Below are 26,767 nucleotides of genomic sequence, written 5' to 3' on the forward strand. Positions count from 1 at the left end.
CGCCAGAAGGAGGGGAAAGTGCCCGTAAACACACTGGAAAGTGTACTTTGGAAACACAAGCACTAGCTCCCAGAAGACACTGGCATGCAGACTGGATCATAACCCACAAAGATTCACAAATAGGATTCAGCAGTGAAGACAGCCTGGGTGAGGAGCCTGGAGGTTGGGGCAGAGGCACAGCACCAGCTCACCCGGCATCGTGGGCCCGCTGCTCCCTCTGCTCCAGCTGGTGCCTCTCCTTCCTGTGCTCCCCGCCGGCGGTGTAAGTGGCACCTACTTCTTCTGCTCGACCGCACTGGCTTCTGTCAGGATGAGGGGAGGTGATGTGGGAAAGGAAGTCGTGTGCTGCAGTGAAATGGGGCACACCAGGAAAGGGGCCTGCAGACATTTCTCTCCTGTGTGAAGGGCTCATACGTTATTTCTGCAGCCCCGTACGGGATCCCGATGAGGACAGGCAGGGGGAAGGCGGGTGTGGGCATGAACGTGACAGGCAGGCGCCACGCTGGGCCTATTCCCGGTTCTCCCCGGATCTCACGGAGGAAGCAGAAGCTCTGAGTGGGGATGTCATGTGCCCCAAGCCGCACGGCTGGTAGTCAGAACTTGAACCCAGGCCGCCCTGACTGCACCTTGCTGCACCAACGTCTCCCAGGGCGGGGTGATCAGGAGCCAGGGATCTCCGGAAGGTCGCCAACCCCCTAGCCCTTGCAGTCTGCACTGCTCGCCAGCATGGAGCTCAGCCCCATCGAGCAGATGTGGCTTCTGTGAAGGCCAGGCCTGTCCAGGGCACCACTGTTTGCTCCTCGGCAGGCCAACAAGCCACGGCTGCAGGCAGCCTTAGCAGACCTCCGAGCTCCCGACGCACGATGCGGACAGACTGCTCTCCAGCCACTGTGGCTTCACACAAGAGGGAAAGCCCAGAGAAGACAGATGCACAGCCCCTGCCACGGCATCCTCCCGCTACATGCTTCTCATTATCTGCCCAGGGCTTTGCGTTTACACAGCACCATTCCTCTCGGGGCTACACGTGGTAAACGAGGCTGGCTTAGACAGGAATAAATCATGCTTCTGTAACTAGCAATATTTCTTAACCGGAGGTTAAGAAAAAATCACGAGCGCAGGCTAACCAGTGGGTCTAATTTATTTAGAGCCATTCATAAAGCTGTGGATAAAGCCTTTATAAAAGCTTATTAGAGAGCCCCAAGGAAGCCCCAGAAAAAGAGACCGCCGCTTAGCGGGAGTTGCAGGCCCCAGAGCAAGTGAAGAGTCTAACAGAATCTTTCAAAGGAAGGAGAGGCGAGAGCAAAGTGGGAGCCACTTCGTCACCTAGAGGGCTCTTTCCTTAGGCAGACGCCACTTCGAGGCTGGTTCCAGGGAGACATCCAGACGGCCCCAGGAGCTCCTCAGGCGAGGGCCTGTCCCAGGGCCCCATGCCCTCAGCTCTGGGGAACACGAGGGACACAAGAGCCGTTGAGCGCACACCATTCTCCCAAGGGTCCCAAAAGCAGGCCAAACCCCTACCCCTAGAAGAGGGTGCAGAGCTGATGTCCCCTTATGGGACAGTTGGCACAGCACAAACGACACCAAACCCCTGCTTTACGCCCTGCCTCACACTAAACTCTGACTTCATAAAAAGGAAGGTCATAACGCCTTGGGTAGACAAGGGGCAGGCACCGCTGAGCACCCAAAAGCCCACATTCAATCCTGGGCCAAAGAAGACAGGGGCCCCTGGGGAAGCCACTGTCACTCCCTCACAAACCCCACAAGCACAGAGACGACAGGGCGGTACTGGCCCAGTGCCACCTGAATCACCTGGGAAGCCAGGCACATGCTGGGAGTGACACGTGGCCACAGGAGCTACCTGACACGACCCTCATGCATCCATTTTACAGATGGAGAAGATGAGACTCGGAGACTCAGGAAAGGAGTGGGCTGTCAGCGAGAGGGTCTGCCTTCCACCGCAGACCCCCAGGGTACCTGCCACGCTTTTTTTTTACTGCGCCCTGCCCTCCTGGGCAGACAGCCTGCACTCACCTGCTTTCTTCCCAGGCCCCCAGGTTCTGCAGGCAAACGCTATTTCTACGTTGTCCCCCATTCTGCAGACACAGTGCAAAGCCAGAGACGAACTATGGCAAAAACAGGTACCCAGAATTCTGGAAAGGGGCCCACGGCCACAGCATACAGTGAGCACGGACAGCATCACCTTGAACGATGCTGCAAACCCACAGGGAAGCGGAGCACCGCCGCCCGACCCCGAGACGGCGCTGGGGGCTGCTCTGGCCTGCAGGAACTTCCTGCCCTCCTCCCTGGCATTTTACTGGGGCAGTCTGGATCTTTATGGGTGAAGTTAACCAAGAAAATATGACTCCAAAGCGCACTCCCTGCACTTGACTGTCTTCCCCCGGATGAGGGACGTTATTTAATCCCCTTCAGCCTGAGCACACTCCGGGTCTGTGAACACACATCCCAGTTTATTGCTGTTTCGTAACTACTACAGTGGCGGGGCCAGGCCTGTCTACTGGGCCTAATGTCCCCTGAGGGTCTCAGGGGGAAGCAGTCACACTCTATACCTGGGGTTCCAGATTGGAAACACACTCTCACACACACACTCATACAAGCACACATGCACACGCATACATGCACACACACACAACTCACATATACACATGCATGCACACATACACATGCACGCTAACATGTACACTCGTGTGTGCAAACACGCATGCACACACACACGCCCTCACACGCGCACGCACTCTCAGATGCCCCTCTCCCTGACACGGGGGGCAGTGACCGGGATGGACGGGACAGGAGCTCAGGTCGGAGTCGGAGAGGCCCAGCCGGACACGGGCAGTGGTTCCACCTGTCCTCCTGGGCGCAGCTACAGACTCTGCCTCCCTGCCCATTGTCAAAATGGCTGTTAAATGGATTAAAACATGCTAATGAAAACAAGGTAATTTGATGGATGTCAGCAGTCACTACTATCCACTGAAGGCCTCCTGGCTTCAGGCCCTACTCCAGGTATTTGACACGCATTTACCAGAAAATAAATTTCATTAACAATAAACATCAAGCACGCCGCATAAGACCCAGCACAGACTAAGTGCTGAGTCGCTGGCCAGCCAGCTCTGCTGCAGCTCTCCTTTTGGAAGAGCGGACTTGCTCTGACACTGTTCATAAATGGTGAGGGGCTGGCCCGGGGGATGCTCAGTGACCACAGAATCGCCCCCAGTCAGCTGGTGACCGCACTCAGCACGGAAAGCTGCGCTCAGCTGAACGGGCCGTGCAGGAACGCACAGGACATGCACATCTCCAACACCCACCACGTCCGCGGGTGCAGTGCGCGGTGGGGGCGGCGGCCAGGCACACCCACTGTCACCCCTTCCCTCAGGCAGCCCTCCTTCCTCTCCCCCAGGACCTGCAAGCTGCGACCCCCCCCACAGCCCTCCCCACGTCCACACGCAACTCCAGTCTTCCCGCAGGAGAGCGCCGGATCCATTGCAGTATTTGTACGTTTCTTAACCAGTGAACACGAGTAAAATGTGCTCCCGTTTTTATTAGGTTCCTATCTTATTTTTTATGTGTCATTGATGAAGTTTCTGAGTGTGCATAGCAGCATAATTTTTAGGAACACACATGTCACATTATAGCAGAAGTGACGGTAAACGTTTGTTAAACTATCACATTTGTGTGAATGTTAGTTTACAATTAAGACTTCCAAACTACTTGCTCCTCTAACGAGTCTCTGGGTCAGCTCTGCCAGGTGGATAGCGTGGGGCACGCTCACTTCCCTGTCCAGGAGAGGGGGCGCAGGTCGAGGGGGCAGGAGTCACGACAGCAGAGGCACAGGAACTGGCCCAGGACGGGTGTGCGGAGCCTCAGGCCAGGCTCTTCCTCCCCAGGACAGAGACACGGGAAGGGCCGGCCCCAAGCAGGCCACCTCCCTGCCACTCCCAGCCAGGCGCTGACTCCCCTCCCGCACAGGGAGGCCCACGCCAACCTTGGGGTGCCAGCCCACCCAGGGCAGCAGAAGGCCCAGAGGTGCTCGCAGGTCCAGAAAGCCTCTACGTCCCTTGGGAAATGAAACGGAAAAACAAGTTTCCAGAGAGGAAGAGGAGAGAAGATGGCCTCGTCGGCCACATGCCGCCTGTGGAAGGAGAACGGCGGCTCCACACTCCTGGCCAGACAGGGGGCGCGGGCTCTCCCCAGCATGGGTGGTTGGCGACATCGCCACCCCTTGGAGGACACGTCAGCCCCTGCAGGTTACATGGGGCCTCAGGGAGCCCCCAGCATGCAAATGCCGCCTTGGGCCTTGCTGCTCTCGGGGAGCTGGGGGAGCAGGAACCAGCCCCACGTTGGAAGTGAACCCAGGGAAGCTGAGAGGCCGCCTTCGGGCCCTGGAGGCAGGGAGTTCCCACACCAGGAGAAGAAAAGGAGCAGCAGGGCTGAGGGTGGTCTGAGGAGAAGGCCCACGGGGGCCCTGTTGTCTTGGCTTTGGTTGGGGTCCCAGCGAGTGGCTTGACCTCGCAGGCATGAGCCTCCTCACTGGAAACAAGTGGCCACTCCAACAGGGCCGCAAAGACCGAAGGCTGCCATACCTGCTGGTGTCCTGGAACAGCACTCCAAGCTCCCTGCTCCCCAGCGGAACACCTGGAGGCACCCCAGGGCACTTCCATGGCTTCCCGCCCTGGGGCCAGCCCCCATACGGAAGATACGGGGGTCTTCCCACAGATCATCAGCACGGGGACCCTCCCCCAGATGGAGGACATGGGGGACCCTGCCCCAGACCAAGGACACGGGGACCCTCCCCCAGACCAAGGACACAGGGACCCTCCCCCAGACGGAGGACATGGGGGACCCTGCCCCAGACCAAGGACACGGGGACCCTCCCCCAGACGGAGAACATGGGGGACCCTCCCCTAGACCAAGGACACAGGGACCCTCCCCCAGACCAAGGACACAGGGACCCTCCCCCAGACCGAGGACATGGGGGACCCTCCCCCAGACGGAGGACACAGGGACCCTCCCCCAGACCAAGGACACAGGGACCCTCACCCAGACCAAGGACACAGGGACCCTCCCCCAGACGGAGGACACAGGGACCCTCCCCCAGACCGAGGACACGGGGGACCCTCCCCCAGACGGAAGACATGGGGGACCCTCCCCCAGACGGACGACATGGGGGACCCTCCCCCAGACCGAGGACACGGGGGACCCTCCCCCAGACCGAGGACAGAGGGACCCTCCCCCAGACCGAGGACAGAGGGACCCTCCCCCAGACGGACGACATGGGGGACCCTGCCCCAGACCGAGGACAGAGGGACCCTCCCCCAGACCGAGGACAGAGGGACCCTCGCCCAGACGGACGACACGGGGGACCCTCCCCCAGACCGAGGACACGGGGGACCCTCCCCCAGACAGAGGACACGGGGGACCCTCCCCCAGACCGAGGACACGGGGACCCTCCCCCAGACGGAGGACACGGGGACCCTCCCCCAGACGGAGGACACGGGGGACCCTCCCCCAGACCGAGGACAGAGGGACCCTCCCCCAGACCGAGGACACGGGGACCCTCCCCCAGACGGAGGACATGGGGGGCCCTCCCCCAGACGGAGGACATGGGGGGCCCTCCCCCAGATGGAGGACACGGGGGGCCCTCCCCCAGCCAGAGGACACGGGGGGCCCTCCCCCAGACGGAGGACACGGGGGGCCCTCCCCCAGACCGAGGACACGGGGGGCCCTCCCCCAGACGGAGGACATGGGGGACCCTCCCCCAGACCGAGGACACGGGGGGCCCTCCCCCTGACGGAGGACATGGGGGGCCCTCCCCTAGACCGAGGACAGAGGGACCCTCCCCTAGACCGAGGACACGGGGACCCTCCCCCAGACGGAGGACATGGGGGGCCCTCCCCCAGATGGAGGACATGGGGGGCCCTCCCCCAGCCAGAGGACACGGGGGGCCCTCCCCCAGACCGAGGACACGGGGGCCCTCCCCCAGACCGAGGACACAGGACTCCTTCCCTCCAGGGCTCCTCCTTTGGGCAGGGAAACCGAGGATGACTCAGTGTGGGCAGAGGCCACTGAAAGCAGAGCTGCCCAATGATTCCAAAATGCTGATGCAGCCCTCAGCAGGCGTCCCGGCCAGGCCACCGCGGGCCACGGGCAGACATGCCTGAGCCAGGGATGGCCAGAGGAGCCCAGCAGCCTCTCGAAAATCTCTGAAATAATCCCCAGGAGTGGCCTGGAGACGATCCAAACCACAGCAGCAAGATGCTGAGGCTATTTTTAGCAGTAGCACTCCAGAGGGTGCCTGGCAGGGAACCATGTCTTTCAGCCTGACCATCAATTTGCACCTGCAGCCAACTTCCTTTGCTTTCAGGATGAAGGTTATTCAAAGATGTGGATTTCTTCGAAATTGAGTTAAAAAGAGAACAGGTCTCTACAAAGAAGAGAGGGGGTTTTACAGAGTAAACAAGGACACTCCCGGCTAACAGAGCCCGGGCCTCCCAGGCTGCCAGACGCCCTCCACACTCAGGGCCACTCGAGGGCCCTCGCGTCCACCTGCAGGCGGCGAAGGCCACCTGGGCCCCGCACTGGAGGCCCCTCCCATGCGCCCCGCCAGGTCTGCCCCTCCCGGGCCTCCGTCTCTCCTGAGTGAAGTCCGAGCCCTGGGTTGGGAGCCTGCAGCCCCTTCTCGAGCGAGACATTCAGGCTTCCCCACCGCAAAGCAGACCTCGGGGGCCTGGGGCTGCGGGCCTGGAGCGACAGGCCTCAGGTGGATGCGGGTGGGGAGACGGAGGCATTCACCTCGGGATAAATTTAAGGAAGCACCAAACATGTCAGCAAACGAGACAGACAGACGATACTTTAATGCAGTGTTTTAGAAACTCAAAATTACTGCAAAAAAGCCCATAAACAAAATACCGAAAGTATAAATGAAGACAGGATGCACCCAGGATCTGCACACTCCCCTCACCGGTGCCCCGGCCCTGTCCCACAGGATCCCCCATCCCATAGGAGTTCTCAGAGCTAGGAGCAAGCTGACTGGCGTGACAACGCGGCAAGCGACACTACACAGGGCTCACAGAAAGATTCCACTACCGAGACCCTCGCTTAGGAGGCTCTCGAGGACCAGCACCCCATGGAACCCAAGTTTAACATGCTGGCGTAGAGACACTAAGGAGCGAAGCCAAGGGCAAGAGCACACCAAGTGGCACCAAGCCTCCGTGTGCCACATGTGAACCAGGGCTGTGACCACGCTGCCCCAGGGCCAACCCCAGAGAAGGAAGAGCCACAGCAAGATGAACAGGGACAGGACAGACACCAGGGGACGTCAAGAGTACGCCCTGGGGCTCAGCTGTCAGCTTCCCCTCCCGTGAGCAGTGCAGACGGGTGGCCACTGGCCTGTGTGACAGCTGAGGCCCAGCCCCTCCACCCAGTCTGTCGGGAGCACCCCCAGGCGTGACCCACGGGTGTGCAGAATAATTCAGGGGGGCACAGGAAACAGTGGAAATCACACTTGTACTCATTTTTAGAAATAATTTTCCCTTTTAGAAAAATTTTTTAAAAATGTACTCAACATTTAATTATTTGATATTCATCACTGACCATGGGTCACATATGTGCTTTTAAAATGGATGTGCACATATTGGCGAGGACAAGGCAAACCGGGTACAAAGGGCACGCAACCAGGCCAGGCTGGAGGAAACACGGGGGAGAGCCAAGGTGGCCAAGGGCCATGCACCTAGGGTTCATCCGGCGGGGACAAGGTGATGGTGCCTGAGTTTATACTGTGGGGGAGGTGACAGCACCCCAGTCTAACCTGTGAGGGAGGTGACAGCACCCAGGCCTATCCTGTGTAGGGAGGTGACAGCACCCGGGCCTATCCTGCGTGGGGAGGTGACAGCACCTGGGCCTATCCTGTGTGGGGAGGTGACAGCACCCCGGTCTATCCTGCGTGGGGAGGTGACAGCACCCGGGCCTATCCTGCGTGGGGAGGTGACAGCACCCGGGCCTATCCTGCGTGGGGAGGTGACAGCACCCGGCCTATCCTGTGTAGGGAGGTGACAGCACTCGGGCCTATCCTGCGTGGGGAGGTGACAGCACCTGGGCCTATCCTGTGTGGGGAGGTGACAGCACCCCGGTCTATCCTGCGTGGGGAGGTGACAGCACCCCGGTCTATCCTGCGTGGGGCGGTGACAGCACCCGGGCCTATCCTGCGTGGGGAGGTGACAGCACCCCGGTCTATCCTGCGTGGGGCGGTGACAGCACCCGGGCCTATCCTGTGTAGGGAGGTGACAGGACGGGAGGGAGGCACGGCCCGCATGCTGGTCCCCAGAGGATGAGGTGTGGGCCTTCTGGAAACAAGCTCAGCGGGCATCTGAGGGGCAAAGAAAATCAGGATCTGCTCGAGGCACCGAGAGCCCCACAGCGAGCACCCCCAGCTCTGAAGACCTGAAGGAGGAAGAGGGGGCGTCTCCAACCCCTCCCACCCCAGGGCAGAGCCCAGCCCCACCCGAGCACCTGCTCCCACCACCACACCTTCCCGCCAGCCTCTGCCGCTGAGAGCTGCAATTTTTTTCACTTTCATTGTTGGGGGAAAAGGCAATTAACACTATTTTCCAAGTTGCTAATTTTAAGTCACGGCATCAAAAATAGACACATCTGTATCAGCTTTCTTGCCGCAAGCACTTCTGATGTCCCCACCCACCCACTCAATGGCAGGCAGCCCACGGGGGGAGCCGGGAGAGAGGGAGGGAGGCAGGGAGGGAGGCAGGGAGGGAGGCAGCCCAGGGTCGGGGTAGAACAGAGCGGCAGCAATGCGGCTCCTCACCCACTGAGCTACCCTCTGTGGGCCTCGTTTCCTCAGGTGAAATGAACATCAACAGACATCTCCCAAGCACCTACTACTCACCAAGTGCCTACTATGTGCTAAGTGCTGGTGAACAAGAAAGGGTCCACGCCCATCAGGAGAGATGAGAAAACATGACAAGTGCACCAGAAGGAACCAGGACAGCAGACAGGCATATGCAAAGGCCGGGGGCATGGAGGCCCTTCCCTGTGCCCCCACCCCTACCAAGCACAGCACTTTCCAGTCGGGCAGGAGGAGCAGATTCTAGTGCTGTGCCAGGAAGGCAGGGAGCAGGCCCAGGGGACTCTAGAGGGCTGAGGGAATGTTTTCTAGCCCCAATAGCACAAATAAGCCAGGGGCCGGTGTCTTGTGCAACGGGCCTAAGTTAGTCAGCTCCTGTGACCGAAGCTAGGCATTACCAGCGACGTGCTTTTTAAGCTCTCAGGTTTCATTTGCTATTATGGAGTGGGGACACGGGTCACCTCTCCTAACAAAGAAAAACAGGTCCAGTTCAAACAGCACCTCAGAGGGCCCTTCACTGGAGCTGCCGTCTCTAACTCAAGACCTAGAGGGGACACGATCTCAGCGATGTCATCTAGGAAGCGTTTATGGGGTGGCCGGCACCGGGTTTCCGATCACACACACACCACTAGGACCACCGCGGAGCAGCCACACGTGCCCACCGGCCAGGGCGCCCTGCAACTGCGGGCGCCTCCCGCCCCTGCCTCCCCCAAACTCCGTCCTCTGTGAGGGCACCGCCAGGTCCACACAACACCCCCTACCCCCAGCACATCCATGAGGCTTCTGGAGCCCAGAAAGCCCTGGCACGGACAGGGTGGGTGCCAGGGGCTGCAGTCTCTTCCAAGAGTGTAAAACGTCCACAAGAATAAAGACAGATTACCTGAACCCAGGAGAAGGCAAACCAAGGGCCAGAGCAGCAGGAGCCCAGAGAGCGGCCAGAGACCGGAGGGCCTGGCGGCTCTGCTCCTGGAGGGACAACAAGGAGGCAGGCCGCCCTCACCTCCTGCCCCTCCCGACCCGTGCATCCCGTCCTGGCTCAGCTGGCGGTGGCCCGAGCACCTCTCTCCATGCCCCACACACCCTATCTTAATAAACATCTCAAACTGGAGAGGGATAAAAGGCATTTTTGTTTTGATTTCATTATATTTCCTAAAATTGCTTTTCTCTCTGGAATTTTTTTCTGCCACAACTCAGTTCCAGCTGCACCCACGGTGGGATAATGCAATAATACTGGTGACAAGATTGGCTTTCTAATAACTTTGCAAATGGCATTTTCCCATAACAAAACAAGTGAGATTTTTACTTAAGTGGATATAATAGAAAGGTCAGCCTAGAAAGGTAACCTGAAAGGACAATATATCAACATCTGAAAAGTGCACTTTAAAGCCGAGAGGATGCTGCTGCTCTGCAGGGGGAGGAGGGCCGGTCAGAAAGCACGGGCTGGCGTCTCGCTGCCCCTCCTCTAGGCTTCTCTCAAGCATCAGGCAGAAGTGGAGGGAGGCACTTAAGAACAAGCAGGCTCTGACTCTGAACTCAAGTTCCAAGAACACGAACGCCATCGCCCTGGTGCCCCCCGTGGCGGGAGAGTGTGGATCCTGCATGGCCAGGACAGGGGGGCACAGAGGGCCAGGCTCCAAGATCCCAACGCCAGGTCCACTGCACAGATGCTGTCAAGTAGCAGAGTCGCATTCAAAACCCAGGGAGGAGGGCAGAAGCCAGCTCCTGCCATACCCGTTACCTGGGCGTGGCGGTCGGTCACAGAGGTGGAACAAGGATGGCGAAGGGACCCTGCCCTTGAGGAGACACTGACTGATAGGACAGCAGGCAGAGGCACAGGAACGGCAGGCCTGCACCACGGGAGCTCTCGACGAGTATCTACAGACACGAGTGAAGCCCCAGAATGCGTGATCCTCTGGGGGTGGAGGGGAGCTGAGCCATCCCAGGAAGGCAGGGGTTGAGCAGGGACCAGGGCTGGACGTGGACAAGCAGGAAGGCCCAGGCCTGCAGATCGCCTCACAGACTTAAGCAACAACACGCGGACCAGCCGTCTGGACCAGGCACCACGAGCATAAGAACACACTTCCAGTGTCCTGTGTCTCAGCTATGGCATAACCATGTGACTGGTCAATCACAGGTCCCTGCTCCCGTCTCTGAAATGGACTGGACTCTGCCACTCGACACTGTCAAAGATGGGTAGCAAGGACAGCACCCGGGAACTGGTCAGACAGGCAGGAGGTCATCCATGCCGGGAACCACGGACCCAAACTCTGCATCTTCATGGGATCCCGTGTGCTTCGTCCGCACTTTATGACCCATGGAATTCCACGTGCTTCGTTCACGCTTTATGACCCATGCCCTGAAGAGCTGCTCCGGCCCCTCCGGAGGGGAAGTGTCGAGTCAGGCCAGGATCGGAGGCCTGGATCCAGCCCTTCTGAACGTTACGTAGCCTCTTGGGCTGCAGTGTTCCCGTTTCTAACATGCAGAAGGTAAAGATGACGACGTGCACACTGAGCACACTGCCTGCCCACGTCGTGTGTCTCAACCATCAGCTCCCATCTTATTACACGCGTCTTGGCTTACGAAGAAATCACCATGGCCCTTCGCGCAGCCTCAGCCCAGGCTGCAGAAGCCACTTCCCTCAAACACCCATGGCTCCTCAGCCCATCTCATGTTGGAGGGACGGACGGCTTTGGTCAAATTCAGCTCCACACACCTTGGCAAGGCCCTTCAAGACCAGGCGCCACGTCACTGGGCCCAGGACATCACAAAGGGCATTTGTCTGCACGACAAACCCTGACAATGAGGGTCCCAGACAGAGCATAACGCTGACAGCGCTGCGGCTTAGTAACCCCCCCTCTCAGAAACGGGGCTGCGACTTCAGCAGCTGCTTCAGTCCAACAAGGACAACTGGGACTCCCATGGACAGGTAGACTGACCTGCACTGAAAGGTACCAAGTCCCTGCACGGACCAGGTGCACCCTGCCCACCTCCAAGGACCCAAAACAGGACGGCTTCCAACTGAAGCGTCCTCTCACTGTCTACACACGGAGCAAGCAGCAAAGCGCAGAAAAAACCACGCGCGGGGGCTGGGGCCCAGCATGATAAGCAATCAAAGACAGCAATCCAGCATCTGCCCCCGCGCCCCCCGATGCTACAGCTGTGTGGCCTGGGCCAGTCTCCAGGCTGCCCTCTGGCCTCAGTGTGCTGAGCTGGAGCTGGGGCCATGGGGCCATCCTCCACGCCTCGGTGCTGGCAGAGGGAGGGTGCGTGAGAAAGGGCTCTGGAGGGAGCACAAGTCAGACACCCTCAAAGGACTGCCGTTCTTCAGAAGGCAGACTACGTACTGAGTATGTCAAGTATTTCCTTCTGTGCCACCTAAGACCAAGAAGTGTCAGCATTAAAAAAGAAGGCGTACAAGAGAAATCCTTTTAATAAGATTAGGAAACTCACAGAGTCTAAAGAAGGATGTGGAAAGAGGATGAAGATGGGTGATCAAAAGCAGCTAGGGGCGTTTATGCTCTCTTGCAAGAGAAAAGGACATAATCTGCTTTTCTCTAAGGTGAGAGGCCTCGATGTTGGAGCTGTCAGCAACATGCCTGTGCTCAGGCCCCAGGAGGGAGGAGCATGCTGCCAGGTGCAGGTTTACACCCGGGTGGGCACAGGGGCAACACAACAGCTGCTACCAAGAGGAATTGATCACACTGCAGGCCGACCCCAGGCAATACCTAGCGAGCAGGGGTGATGCTTATGCAGAATCTACTCACAGCACAGAGAAGCTCCTCGCACGGGGCTTCTCCTCCACAGAACTGCTCCCTGCAAGGGGCTCCTCCTCCGAGTGGAGCTGCTCCCTGCACAGGGCTCCTCCTCCACATAACTGCTCCCTGCACGGGGCTCCTCTGCTGCATGGCCCTAGTCCCTGCAGTGGGTGCCACCTCACTTAACACTCCTGTCACCCAGGAAAAGCAGACAGCTCCCTTGGAACACGACATCCAGGCTCCCAGATGTTCCATAAGTCACCCAATTATGCTCAGAGGTATAATGAAAACAAAAAGCAGAGACATTTAAGATGCTGGCAGCTGGAGATGAGATGTTGCTATGAGGGAGGCCTGATGGGGGGCGGGGGGTGGGGGGAACTAGCAGGAGGCCAGAGTGGAAACTAGAACCCCCGTTATCTCGGTTCCAACTTCCACATCACTTCTCCCCTGCTCTGTGTCTCTGCGTCTCATGGGGAAAACAGAAATACCCCCATCTCAAAGAGCTTCTATGGGAAGGAAAGGAAACACGGTGTGCGAAGAGCTTCACGAGCAGAGGGCACAGATTACCACAGGCTGTGCTGGCGTCGGGAGAGTTCGAAGGTAAACATACTCTTCCTGTGCGACTTAGACATTCAGGTGAAAACACACCTCCACAGAACAACCTGCACAATGACGTGTACGGCAGCTTTGTTCAAAACTGCCAGGACTGGAAGCAAGCAAGATGTCCTTCAGCAGGAGAACGGACAAACTGTGGTCCATCCAGACAACGCAACATGACGCAGCGCTCAACACGGATGAGCGATCAAGCCGTGAAAAGACCCGGAGGGACCTTCAAGACACACTGCTAAGTGGAAGAAGCCAGTCTGAAAAGGCTGCTGCTGCACGACCCTAACCACACGGCACTCTGGACAAGGCGTGACCATGGAGACAGCCAGAGGCCAGCGGTCGTCAGGCCTGGGGCGGGAAGGACGGAGGGATGCGTGGGCACACAACATCACGCATTACAGCCAACACCTACAGAATGTACCACACACAGAGTGAGGCCTGATGTGAACGATGGACTTTAATAATACCGTTGCATTAATGATTCATCAATTGTAACAAACGTACCACACTAACGCGAGATGGTAACAAGAGGGGAGCTGCGGGTTGGGGAAGGAGGTGTGTGGGAACTCTGTGCTTTCTGCTCAATCTTTCGTAACCTAAAACTGCTCTAAAAGGGATAAAGTAAAAAAAACATTCTTTCAAAGGTCACATACTATGTGACTGCATTTACATAATATTCTTGAACTGCCAAAATTATCAGGGATGGAAAACAGATTAGGGGACAAGGAGGCCAGTGTGGCTTCAGGGGGCGCCCGCAGGAAGTCTCCAGTGTGGTGGACCAGCTCTGTGTCTTGACTGAGTGATGCTTCCACGAATCTACGCACAGGATAATGTGACACAAAAGCACACGCACACTGTCCCAACGTCAAAGGCCTGGTTTTGATACTGCACTATGATTTCCCAGGATGTTACCACAGTGGAAGCTGGGTGAAAGGTACATGGGACCTCTCTACCATCTTCACAACTTCCTGTGGATCTGCAGGTATTTTTCAAAAACCAGAAAATAAACCCCACCCACAGGCCCCAGCGTGAGAGATCTACGTGTGTCCTTCCCTTCCTGAGTGCTGGTCCCCTCCTTCTCCCGGGCTCTGCCAAGACACCCGCTGAAGGCCTAACGTCCCCTCCCCCAACACGCTCCCCTGTGACTTTCCTTCACAGCACGAACGCCTCACGGCCCTCCACATTCATTTGTTCATCCTCTCCCACCTAGCAGGAGACCCCTACTTCAGAGGCTGCCTGTTCGGCTTCCTGTTCTTTCAACCCAGCCCAGAACAGTGCTTGGCTCCCAGGATACGTTCTGTAAGAATCAGTGGGACAAAAAAATAAAGGAGCAAGTGGACGAGTAAGTTTGGGTTCTTTCTTTCGATTCCTTTTCAGCATTCCCATCCGCCTACATTATGTGCTTTGAACATGTAAACCTTGCTTGAAGGTCAGCCTTTACAAATCCAGACAGAATATGAGAAAATATTTTGACGGCAATAATAAAAATAACCCACATCAAAATGTATGGGGTAGGCATTTATGATAAAACCTCTTAGAAAACAACAAATAGAAGGGGATTCCATTAATCCAATAAAGAGTATCTACAGAAAACAAACAGCTCACATCAGACCTCGCAGTCGATCACTGAAGCTTCCCAAAAATCTGACCAGACAAGGACGCCCACTGGCATCCCCTCTCCCACCGTCCAGCAGGGCTCCCACAAGACGACGGGGAGGACGAGCGGCAAGGCCCAAGGGCTGGCAGAGAAGCAGGACCGGGCGGGACGCGCAGCTCCAGGCGGGTCTGTGTCGAAGCCACCATGACAGTAAGTGAATTCAGCCAGGCTCCTGGGTCCAGAGTCAGCAGACAAAACTGAACTAGCTCCATATTCCAGTAACAAGCACACAGAAGACAGAAACCTAAAAAGATACTATTAAACTGCATCAAAAACAGAAAACACTTAGAAAATAAGATGTAAGACTTCTACCCTAAAAACTACAAAATATTACTCAGAGAAAATAAACAGGATCTAAACAAATGGAAGAAGTGATGTAACATTCTGGTTTAGAAGATAAAACAACGTTATAATGTCCTTTCTCCCCAAATTGATTTATAAATTCACCGCAATCTTAATACTATTCCAGCAGTTTTTTGTGTATGTTGACAAACCGATTTCAAAATGTATAAGGACATGCAAAGAACCAAAATTAGCCAAAGAATCTTAAAGAATAATAACAAATTTGGAGGATTTCACTACCAGATATCAAAACGCTATGCAGACACAGCAGCAAGTACCTCACTAAGCAGCAAATGCTCCCAGCCAGAGCCACAAGTCCAGTGCAAAGCCAGGGGCAAGAACTCACACACCCGCCAGGGATGCAAACTGGGCAGTCACCAGAAAACACTGCACAGGCCCCCCTGAAACAACGTGAACATGCTCTGTGAGCCAGCACTCCAAACACCAATGTGACCGAAGAAAGGAGGTCACCACCCACTCTGCCCCCTGCCATGAGGACCACCACCCACCTGCCCCCTCCCACAAGGACCACCACCCCACCTCTCCCACACCCACAGTGGACCACCCATCCCCCACAACTGGCCTCTGCCCTCACCAGGGACACAAAGCCATTAGGACGCAGCACCTATTACCTGCCTACATTCCTTCCAGAAGCCCATCACCCCGTCCAGGACAGCACTCAAGGACGGGGGGGCCACTTTAGCCCAGAGTAACCTGAGGTCTCCCTACTCCTTCTGCCCTCTCCACATCACCATCCCTGCAGGGTTGAGTTACCTGAAATCAGGAAGGAGTGGAGGCATCTCAGAGCTAACAGTCTATCCTCGTATCATGGGTGAAAAATGGGGTCCAGAACACCTCCCACGTGCTGGCAGCTTCCGGAAGGTGCTGGGGTTCACAGAGAACCACAGGGACGTGCCTTGCTGGTGCGAGGCTGGACCTCCCTGCTGCTGAGATGCTGACCCCAGAGACGCTGGGCAAGCAGCTGGACGAGTGAGCACCGAAGAACAACATGGAGTGCCCCACCCTTACAGTTCCCACGTAATTAGGTGATTTTTTAAAGCTGCCAAGTAAATACGAGGAATATAAAGACCTACATTTAACTCAAAATAAATCATATGAATACCAATACCCAACCCAAGCCCCTCCATCAGAAAAGGACCGGGAGCCTTCAGTGGAGCGTCGCGGGCACAAGGCCAACGCCAGGTGGGAGGAGGTCCCGGCAGAGTGGAGGGAGGAGGAAGTCCCAGCAGAGTGGAGCGAGAAGACACTCCGGGACCCCTGAGCCAACACCTGCTCCGCTGGCCCAGGGAGGGCTCCCAGGCTTGGCTCACCAGGTGCCTATGGATCGTGAGCAGACCAGGTGGGGAACAGCCTTCTTCTGGGACCACCTCTTCTGGACACAAGGCAGGAGGAGCTCTGAACTCCTCTGAGAGACCCCCTGTACTTCCGCCTCCATTTCCCAAAAGCTCGCCTCGTGCCAAGGATCTGATTGCTCCTTAAGTAGCAGCAGCCATCTCCGCTGACAGGTCTCTATCTGCTCTCCAGCTCTCCTCTGAGATCTGAATTCATCTCAACTGTGTGTTGCAGATGAAGTCGCCAGTCTTCCCATGTCCCTGCATCGTCTCCAAGAGTGGAAGCAACGTCGGAATCCCAGCCATCTTGTCCTTTCCCAGCTCACCTGGGAATGAGGCGAAAAGCCAGCAGGGCTTGCCGCCCGTGAACATCCCACAGCAGAGGTCTTCAAACTGGAGGACAACCACTTGTGTTGGTGAAGGGCTTTCTGATCTACAAGGATACCTCAGGGGTATGAGGACATCTGATCCTCCTAGCAAGCCACAAAGCCAGGGGGACGGGAATGACAACTGGGACTCCCCCACTCTCCAGAGAAGGGGCCTTGGGTTAATCGGCTCCTGGCAACAGAGGTGCCAGTGCAGATCCGGCATGTTCCCAGAATTCAGAATCCAGATCTTCTTCTGACACTCCGGCGCGTGCCATCTCTCACCTCCCCACTCAGGGACCCATCAAGGGGGGCCGTCATCACCACAAAAACATCCGCTCTGACCTCGGGGTAGATAGGACACCAATAACCTGTGTCCTTCTCCAAAGATGGCTCCACTCTGGAATTTCAGGGGAGGGAGGGTGCAGAAAAGAGGGGAGGGGAAGCTTTTACTTATATTTTAAAAACTTTCTTCGTGTTAAAAGTTAGCTTTCACTGCTTAGGTTCTATAAATAAGACTCTGTAAGCATATTGTGGAATATTAGGGGCACACTGGAAATAGCTCATTTCAAATAGGAAAATGGTTTGTGTTCACCCAGTTCTGGAAGCCAATTTTCAATTGCTTAAAATAGTCATGGTATTTTACCAAGGTAATTATGCTCTTAGCTATCAGTAACAATTAAACCCTTAGACTGGAGCCGCTTAATAAGGTCTCAAAATGAACTCACACATTCCAAGCACTGTACACTGAAATGTCAAGCACACCACAGGATCCTGATGGGATACAGGCACCAGAGCCCCATCAGCGGGGCTGCCGCGGGCCTGGCCCAGGCTGCAGCAGAGGGCAGCGGCAGTGCACTGGCCACACTCTGCCACAGAGAGACGGGCTGGGGTCTCTGCCCAGCACGACAGACCAGAAAGCAGAACATCCTCGAGGCCTGACAGATGCCACCCTGGAGGCGCCTGAGGAGGAAGCACCCTTCAACCACGAGCAAGCGGCGTGGCCGAGCTCACAGGGTTCCTGAGAGGGTGGGCGGCAGCGGTGGATGTGCACCGGGCGCTACCCACCCCGAAATTCACCGCGCCCCTCCACAGGCCGCCTGGTGAACAGCTTCACCACGCCACTGGCCAGATGCATCCCCGTGTGCCAGACCCGGGCGCTGCACAGGCGGCTGGTATCGACCCACACAGGGCTGCGAACGATGGTCAGGATAAATAACCAGTAGTGCCGGGCAATCAATCCCTACGTTCTCCCTCCCTCAACACGGCGGCCGCAAGCACCGTGGTCAGGGTGAGGACTGAATTAGGCCAGAAAGCGCCATCCGCTTCCAACCTGCTGAGCCGGGGGAGCGAAGAGTGGAAATTTCCTGCCTCGGGAGCCCCGGGCAGTGGACTTCAAGGACAGAAAATCCCCAAGAATGAAGCCAAGTAAAACGTTCACAAACGCCAAGAGACACAGTCTGGGCAACGAGGCGCAGACTCCACAGGTGGAAGCCACACCACCAGCCCCCCGTGGGAGCCTTCCCCGATGTGACAGGGGCTCCGACGGGGAACATCCGCAGCACCCCATCATCTCAGGAGAACAGAGCAGGGGGCACGGCCCACGGGCTGCAGGCCCACTCCAGCCCCCAACGACACTAGGTCTGGTGCTTGTGCGGTAGCACATACACTCAAACCGGAACGACACAGAGAAGATGAGCACAGCCCTGCGTGAGGATGACACGCAAACTCCTGACGTGCTCTACCTGTTGATAGTCAAGGGCCAAATCTTCTGAAAGGCGCTTACTCATTGTAAATAGAAGGACGACCTTGAACTCTGTAGACTAATTGTTTTTCTGAGCACTACACTTAAGTAAAACTAAACTACTGCCACCTCCAAAACAAAAAAGAACACTGTTTGACCCACAAGACGATTTGTAAATGGAAACACTTCATTTAAATATCCAAACTGCCGACTTCTCTCAAACTCAGAAGATTCCTCTGGGACCACAGTGGCCGAGCCGAGATGGGCAGCCTGATTCGGACGGCGCACGCCCAGCCCTGCAGCGGGCGGGCCCATCCCACATATGTGCAGTCTGCCTGGCTCTTGCAGGCATCGAGTTTTCAGATCTTGACATCTACACCATTGCCCATCCTCGACCACACATATGGTGGGCCAGTAACCTGATCAGGTTACCTGACAAGACAAAGGGGATTTTTGCAGATGAAATTAAGCTTATGCACCTTAAAATAAGGTTATCCGGGACTGTCTGGGTAGGCCAATCGAATTATATGAGCCTTTAAAAGCAGAGAACTTTCTCCATCGCAGCCAGAGAGATGGAGCACAGAGAAGGTGGAGAGCTTTGAAGCGTGAGAGGGTTCTGCACCCAGCACTGCTGGAGGGGCCACACAGAAAGCATGAGAAAGAACACGGGCAGATTCCAGGAGCAAGGACAGCCAGCAAGAACAGGGCCCTCGGTCCCACAACAACAGGAACCGAATTCCACAACGACACAAACGAGCTTGGAGGCAAACTTTCCCAGGGAGCCTCGGGACCGGCGCCCGGCAGGGGCTGAGCTGCCGACAGGGTCCTGTGGGAGCTGGTGCCCAGGGGGCAGGCGGCCTAGCCCAGGACCCCAACCTGCAGAACCAGGAGTTAGCGCGCTCGTGCTGCTCCCAGCTGCCACGGCGTGGGGCCACCACAGCAGCACAGTACACGGTCCACGTGAGGCCTAAGGAAGAACCGTCCACCACAGCATCTCAACCCTGCGCGCCCCAGCGAACTGGAGCCTCAGGCCCCGCCGCTCCATCCGACCACCACACCTCGGCCCAACGAGGAGGAGCTTGTCTCCAGGCAGAGTCGAACGGGGCAAGCAAAACAGTCCCCCAGACTTCCTGGGATCTTCTCCCCAACAATCAAGGGGCCCCCGCTGATGCAGGACTCCAGCAATCCAGCTCCAAAAGCCATTGCCTGAGAGCCAGCAACTGCACTCTTGGGCATTTATCCCAGAGAAATAAAAACCCATGACCACACAAAACCCGTGCACCACTCTAGGAGCAGCTTTATTTGCAATAGCAAACGCTGGAAACAGGGAAAATGTCCTCCAGTTGGTGCACAATTAGCCCAACTGTGGCACAGCCACGCCATGGGATACTGCTCGCAATAAAGAGGGACGAGAGCTGGCACACGCAATGATCTGGGGCACTGGGGCATTCAGCGGAGTGGAGAAGCCAGTCCCAAAAAGCCACAGACGGTCTGCTTCCGTTTATATAACACCTGGAAACAATAGGATTTTAGGCAGGAAAGCAGATTACGGTTCCCCTCATCGGGCCGATGAAGGAAAGGGGTGGTGTGACTGAGGGGGACACAGGAGATCATCCTCAGCTTGACTGCAGCAGCGGTCACAAGAATCTACTCAAGGGATAACGTGACACAGACCCACACACACATTGTGCCAACACCAGGTTACCATGCCACAATTATGTAAAATGGAACCACTGGGGACACTGCGGGAAACAGGAGAACCCTCTGCCCTGTCTCTGCAACTTCCTTTGATCTATAATTATTTCAAAACAAAAAGTTATCATCTGGTGTTAACACTCCTCACACTGCCGCACGGTGAGCTGGGCGGAACAGCAAGGAAGGTGGATGGTGGACAGCGGGAGCCAGGCCTTCACCATGGGGCGGGAGGTCAGGTCAGCAAGGGGAGGGGGCTGGACGATCACATGGTGGGGATCAGAGGTGGAGATGTCAGTGTGGACGTGTGTTCAGTCACTAGAGAGCCAGGGGGCTAGGTGTAGAAATGTTTATAGATTAAGTATATACACACGAGTTAGCATACACACGAGTTAGTACGCACACACACACACACACAGGTTTCTGGGCTCTGTCGGCTGCGGGAGCCCAAAGGCGATACCACCCCGGTAGCAACAAGCACACCCAGGGCCCAGGGGTCGTGGATTCTAACACCACCTCCAGTGAGAGGAAGCTGGGACCCTGGGGCGAGGGCTGGCTCTAGGACTGGGCAGGAGGACACAGGGTGAGCCTGGACCACCTTCTAGCGCCAGAGAGGAAGCAAGTGCTCAGAAAACAGAAGGCACTGATGGGATGCATCAGAGGGACACAAGAGCCAACTGAAAGAGCTCCCAGAGGCCAAAGCTACAAGATGACGTCGAACTGGATTACGAGCCAGAGCACAACAGAAGCATCCACGAGTCCATCCTAACATCACTAAGTGGCTAAATAAATAAATGGGCGGGAGAGATGAGTCTCCTGTACAGAGAGTTCCAGACGGCAGCCACTCCGCCCTCCAGGAGGGGAGCAGCCCCCAGCCAGAGGGGGGGGACGTGCAGGGTGACCTCCTTCCAGAGGGCACAGTGCGGACGGGGCAGATGGGAGCCGACGGGGGAGACCCGGCGCACTCCTCAGCCAGGCGATCGAGTCACCTCGACGGTGTGGCCTTGATACGACGTGATGCGAAGGACACCGGACCTCTGGGGTTCTCCTCCCCAGCCCAGAACCCGGTAATCCCGAGAGGGGCGTCAGATCCAGCAGGGGGCCTTCCACAGACCCCTGAGCAGCCCTCCCGACACTGCAGGGCCTCAGACACAAGGCAGGCCTGAGAGACTGTCACAGCCCCGGGGCCGAAGGAACCCAAGGACTGGAAGTCTTCTGGGACCCCGCACGGGGTCCTGGAAAAGAGGGGGGCATTAGGGAAACTCAAGGAGCATGAAGAAAGCGGGGACCTCAGTTCATGAGAACGTGTCAGTGTTGGTTCAAGATGGTGACAAATGTGCCACGTGACGTGAAGCATGGGGATGGGGCTGCCGGGTGCAGGGGCCCTCTGAACTGTCTTCACAGTTTTTAGGTAAATCTAAAAGTGATCTAAAAAATAAAGTTTACTAAAAAAGAAGAATCGTTTGAAACCAAACGAGGCCCCACTGCCACCCCCACAGAGCAGATGGGGTGCCATCCCCAACTGGACGTTAACCAGGACAAACCTCGCACGGGACATAGGCCCCAAAAGCCCAGGCTCTCCTCCGAATGCAGCCGGGAGAGCTCCCTGAGTGGCCAAGAGGCTGGACAAGCAGTCCCGGAGCCTGCCTGTGAGCCTGCTCCAACAGCAGCAATGACAGCTCCTGCACTCGGCCCCAGGCCACAACACCCGCCAGGCTCGCTCAGCCCAGGCTCCCGGTCTGTCACAGCACCCCACAGCCAAGGTGCCAGAGGAGCCTGGAGAAAGAAGGGGCTGCTTCACCTGGGGCCAGAGGAGACGTCAGGAACAAGGGGCGCCTTCCAGACAGACAGGGAGTGGACTTGAGCGGAGATGAGGCCCCTGTACGTGTGCACATCCACATGGGACACGCAGAGCACTGTGTCCCAGGTGCCGTTCTAAGCAACACACATACACACACACACACGACTGAGGCAGGCAGCAGATGAGGCTGCCCGCTGCTCACACAAGAGCTCCAAGGGCCACCATTCTGTCCCACGGCTCAGGCCACGGGGGGCCCATCATCTACTACTAAGACCTAGAAGAGGACAAAATCAGATCCCATCAGTCCACAAAGCCTCTCCCAGTGTGGCTTTCAACCTGCTGAACCAGCCGAATCCTGGACTCACTCAACAAACCTTCCCGAAGCCTCCTTTCCTCCTAAGGGGGCACCGTGTAAACAGCCCATGAGGTCATCAGCCTCCCTCTCAGGGTGACTCCTACAGCCTGCACAACTTCCTCACGGGCCGGGGACACGACTGGTCCGGGACAGGGGAGCTGCGGCCCCGTGGCACAGGGCGACCCAGAGCCTCTCAGGAGGAGGGGTCGGACCAAGCCTTGTGTGGTTTGTACTTTTCCTTGTTTCTTCAATTTATCTTACAAACCGGAAGTTCATGCCTTTTGACCGCCCTCCCCCATTTCCTCCAGCCCTCAGCCCCAGCTCTGGCGACCACCAGCCCGCTCTGTTCCTAGGTCAGGTTTTTAGACTCCACATCTAAGTGAGGTCGTGCAGTATCTGTCTTTCTGTCTCATCTCACTTAGCATAATGCCCCCAAGGTCCATCCATGTCATCACAAAGGGCAGGATTTCCTTTTCTGTGGCTGAGTAACATTCCATCGTGTGTATGAACCACGTCTCCTGTGTCCATCGCCCGTCGCTGGACACAGGTCACTGCCACGTCTTGGACACTGTGAATGGCACTGCAGTGAGGGTGGGGTGCAGACAGCTCTTCAACACAGTGGCCCCGTGTCCTTCAGACGAACACCCAGAACTGGGGCTGCTGGAGTGCACAACAGCTCAACCTTCCCTTCCTGGAAGAGCCTCTGCCCTGTCCTCCCCTTCATTGGCTGTCGCAGGACCTCGTGGGACTGTCTGCACGAGACCCCACCAGGATGAGGCACTAAGCCACTTCAGCGTCAGACACGGCCGGCACGCTCACAAGACACCCCGTGGTCATCTAGCCTGAGCTGTTTGCTCTGCAAACGGGAAAATGGAGACCCAGAAAGACTGAGCGACTTTCCTGAGGTCACAGAGAAAAGCCCTCCCACTGGTCACCCCAGGAAAGCTCGGTGCTCCCCCCTCAGAGACCCCTGCCCACCCTGTGTCTCTCACTCACAGGATGGCACGTCCAGACGCCCCACTGCCCCAGCCGCACACAGCCTCGCCCCGGCTCACCCCTTCCCTGAGCTCCTCTGTTGTTCAGCCATCCTTGCGCCCACCTGTGACCCGGGGTGGGCACACCTGCGGTTCTTGAACCACCTGCAAGCCGGGCCCCCAAAACTGAAGTCATCGTGTTCCTTCCAGCTCCCACATATCCGGCATGACCTGGCGGCACTGCTAGCCGTGGCACTCTACCACAAGGACAGGTTTTCCACGCGCCCCTTCACAACAGTGAACCCGCAGGTCTCAGCTGAGCCACCAGCAACTCCAGAAACTGCCGTGTGACGAGCTCCATGTGCTTCCTTCACGACTGGCCAGTGTGTGCGCTTGCCACTCTCGTCCCCTTAGACTGTAAGCTCCCTGGGGGCTGTGACCACACACCTGCATCCTGGCCCCTCGTGCAGAGCCGACACCGGCAGACACACAGTACATTCGAGAAAGAAGGGAAGGAGGAGTGAGGCCGTAACAGGCTGGCTCCATGTAGCTGGCCACAGCCAACTAGGCACCTGGACGGCACCCTCTGCTTTGGGGAAAGGCAGCTGACAGCTCCGGGTGGCAGAGTGTGAGGACGTTTTGGGGATGCCTCCCCTGCAGGACACCAGCAAAGCCAGGGCTTCAGAGGCAGCACCTGGGGCCTGTGAGGAGAGCTGGGCCAAGCCTGACCTGGGAAGCCTCTGGACCCAGGGCCCTGAGTGACACGGCAGGGTTTTAGTAACTGAAATATGACTTGTTTTTTAAAAGTTTCATAGGGGCTGGCCTGGTGGTGCAGTGGTTAAGTTCACATGCTCTGCTTCAGCGGCCCAGGGTTCACGGGTTCGGATCCTGGGTGCAGACCTACACACCGCTCATCAAGCCATGCTGCAGCGGCGGCCCACACACAAAAGAGAGGAAGATGGGCACAGATGCTAGCTCAGGGCCCATCTTCCTCACAAAAAACGAATAAACAAAGAATAAAAGCTTCACAGCCAGGAGGTCCCAGCAGCTAAGAGCCTAGATTTTCATCACAAATGGTCAAGAACAGGTGAGCGTTCGTCAGACACCACGCCTGATACTCCCAGGTGGGCCATCTTCCCGAGGCTGGGGGCGGCCCCCGCAACACGGGCTTGAGGACAGACGGAGGAGTCTCTGCCAGCAAGCCAGACACCCTCGCCCCCACCTAGAGAGCATCTGGGGACAATGTTGGTCCTTTCCTTCCACATCGGAAATCTCAGCCTCCAAAGCAACATTTTAAAGAACGCTCTCTCACACAAAACCCTTAACTCACGCTCCAGTGAACTCTGCTTATCGAGCCAGACATCAGGCACAGAACAATTAGAGGGAATCAGGCCCCCACAGAAGAGGCCAGGAACGAGAGCACATGCCACCCAGTGCATTTGCGGGTTTTCATCACAAACCCTGGGCCACAGACCCACTGCGCTTTACCCTGTGCTCATGGGCATCAGAGGAGGAAAGGCTGCCCCCGTCCCCCGGGCCTAAGGGAGGGCTGACCCCACTGGGGGAGACACAGGGGCTCAGGGCCAACACCAATAGCCCAGGTCACCGGGGAAGGCCAGCAGGCTCTGCCCCCCAACCAGGAGGGGACAGTGAAGTGCTGGAGAGATGTCTGGAAAGGCCCCATGGTCCCAACAGGAAACAGCTGGGTTGGGGGAACTCGCTCTTGCATTTGAGAACCCTCCCGGTGATCCAGGATAAACACGCAACTGACTAAACTGCCAGGATGCTCCTCCTGGGGAGGGCGCGCTCCACTGAACTGACATGACTCACAGGCGGCCCACAAGCCAGCTGACCCAGAAGTGGGGCGTGAGTCACGGGGGCCAAGAAGCAAACTGAGTTTGGCAGGGATCTTGACAAACGTGGGGCCTGGAGAGAAAAGACTAAGAATGGACATGGGGGCCGCACTGGGAGCCACTGACCCGGAAGGTAAGCCCTCTGCGAGCAGGACCGGCCTGGCCACCCCCGCCACGCTCCGTACCTTGGTCAGCAGCAGGACCCGCTTCTGAAGTCTCCGGGCCAGAGCCTCATGCGTCTCCCGCCTCTTCCTCTCCTCCAGCAGCTGACTGCTGACCTGGCGCACCTCCTCCTGGAGCTGCTGCCTGACCTTCTCCAGCCCCCGGGCACTGCAAGAAAAAGCGAAAGGCAGAGCAATGAGGCCTGGCCACAGGACAGCACCCCAGCGACGGGCCCCCAGGGCCAGGACGACACTCTGACTCAGGTCCCAAAATAGAGCCGCACGTGCAGCCAGCTCACTGTCATTTCCTCACTTCTGAATAGCTACTTAAAGCCTTTCAGGAGTTTCTGGATTTCAAATAGACACCAGGGTGATCCCAGAACACGGCAGGCAGCGGGGGAGGGGATGCTCACTCCACACACAATGGGAAAAATTGTCGGCGGTGGGGCGCTTCGGGAGACAGCACTTCTGAATGAGCGCAATCACCAGCGCCAGCACTTCCCTCCGAATCGCAGCGCCGCAGATGTGCAGCGTGGTGCGGGGGCCACTCCAGAATCACTGTGCAAAGGCGAACACTGGCAAGACCTCCAACACGGGGCCCAGACGCCTCCTGCGGGGCTCCTCCCAAGGGGCCAGGCTGGGACAGGCCTGCTCCCGCGGACCCTCGGCGGGCTGACGCTTCCTCTCCATTCCACTTTACGCACCTCCTGCCCCTCCACGCTCCCAGCGCCTCCACCTCAGTTCACACACTCGTCCTTTCCCACCTGCATTACTGCTGTTGCAGTAACTGGCCCCTGGCCATGCTTTCAGACCCCAGATAAGGACGGGACCCTGATGCAGAGGCCTCTCCCACTCCCAACCACCCACACGCTGACATCCCCACTTCTTGGCACAGCAGCCAAGTGCCTTCAGAGTTCGGTCTTCGCCTCGCTTTCTCTCACTAAGCCATCAGTCCTTCATGGTCCCGCCCCAGGGCTATCCTCTGCACCTGGCTTGACCCTACACATTCCTTGGAAGCCAGCCCAAGAACCACAGCAAATGGCAGCCAGGGCCCAAAACAAGCGGGAAGACCCCATGACTCCCATGACTCTGCACCCCCAATGTTGCCTCCCCCCAGGCCCACAGGTAGACTCCCCCGTGTGCGTGCATGAGGGGACGATGACCAGGATGACTCCCAGGAAGGGATCTCTGTAGAGGGACCAAAGGGGAAGCCATCCTGGGAAAGCAGCCGAGCCTGCAGG

At 57.3% G+C, this 26,767-nt stretch overlaps 1 protein-coding gene and 1 non-coding gene across 18 annotated transcripts in view; one reads left to right on the plus strand and one right to left on the minus strand.

The window, feature by feature from the left end:
• Window positions 1-26,767, minus strand: part of MAD1L1 (mitotic arrest deficient 1 like 1) — a 415,963-nt gene that overhangs the window by 228,590 nt on the left and 160,606 nt on the right. For 10 of the 17 annotated variants that reach the window (XR_011524656.1, XM_070567315.1, XM_070567316.1 and 7 more), the window contains one exon: window positions 25,551-25,695. Coding sequence is in view for 9 of the 17 variants with exons in the window: in XM_070567315.1 (XP_070423416.1) it covers window positions 25,551-25,695 (145 nt within the window). In the remaining 8 variants the exon portion in view is untranslated. Of the gene's footprint in view, window positions 1-191; window positions 303-25,550; window positions 25,696-26,767 lie in introns of all 17 variants that reach the window. The other 7 variants (XM_070567314.1, XM_070567312.1, XM_070567322.1 and 4 more) reach the window with 1 other exon arrangement.
• Window positions 18,593-18,697, plus strand: LOC139074975 (U6 spliceosomal RNA). Its single transcript, XR_011524992.1, has one exon. It is a non-coding gene; the product is annotated as a U6 spliceosomal RNA (small nuclear RNA).

This window comes from Equus przewalskii, chromosome 12 (assembly GCF_037783145.1).
Source record: "Equus przewalskii isolate Varuska chromosome 12, EquPr2, whole genome shotgun sequence".
Classification (NCBI taxonomy): Eukaryota; Metazoa; Chordata; class Mammalia; order Perissodactyla; family Equidae; genus Equus; species Equus przewalskii.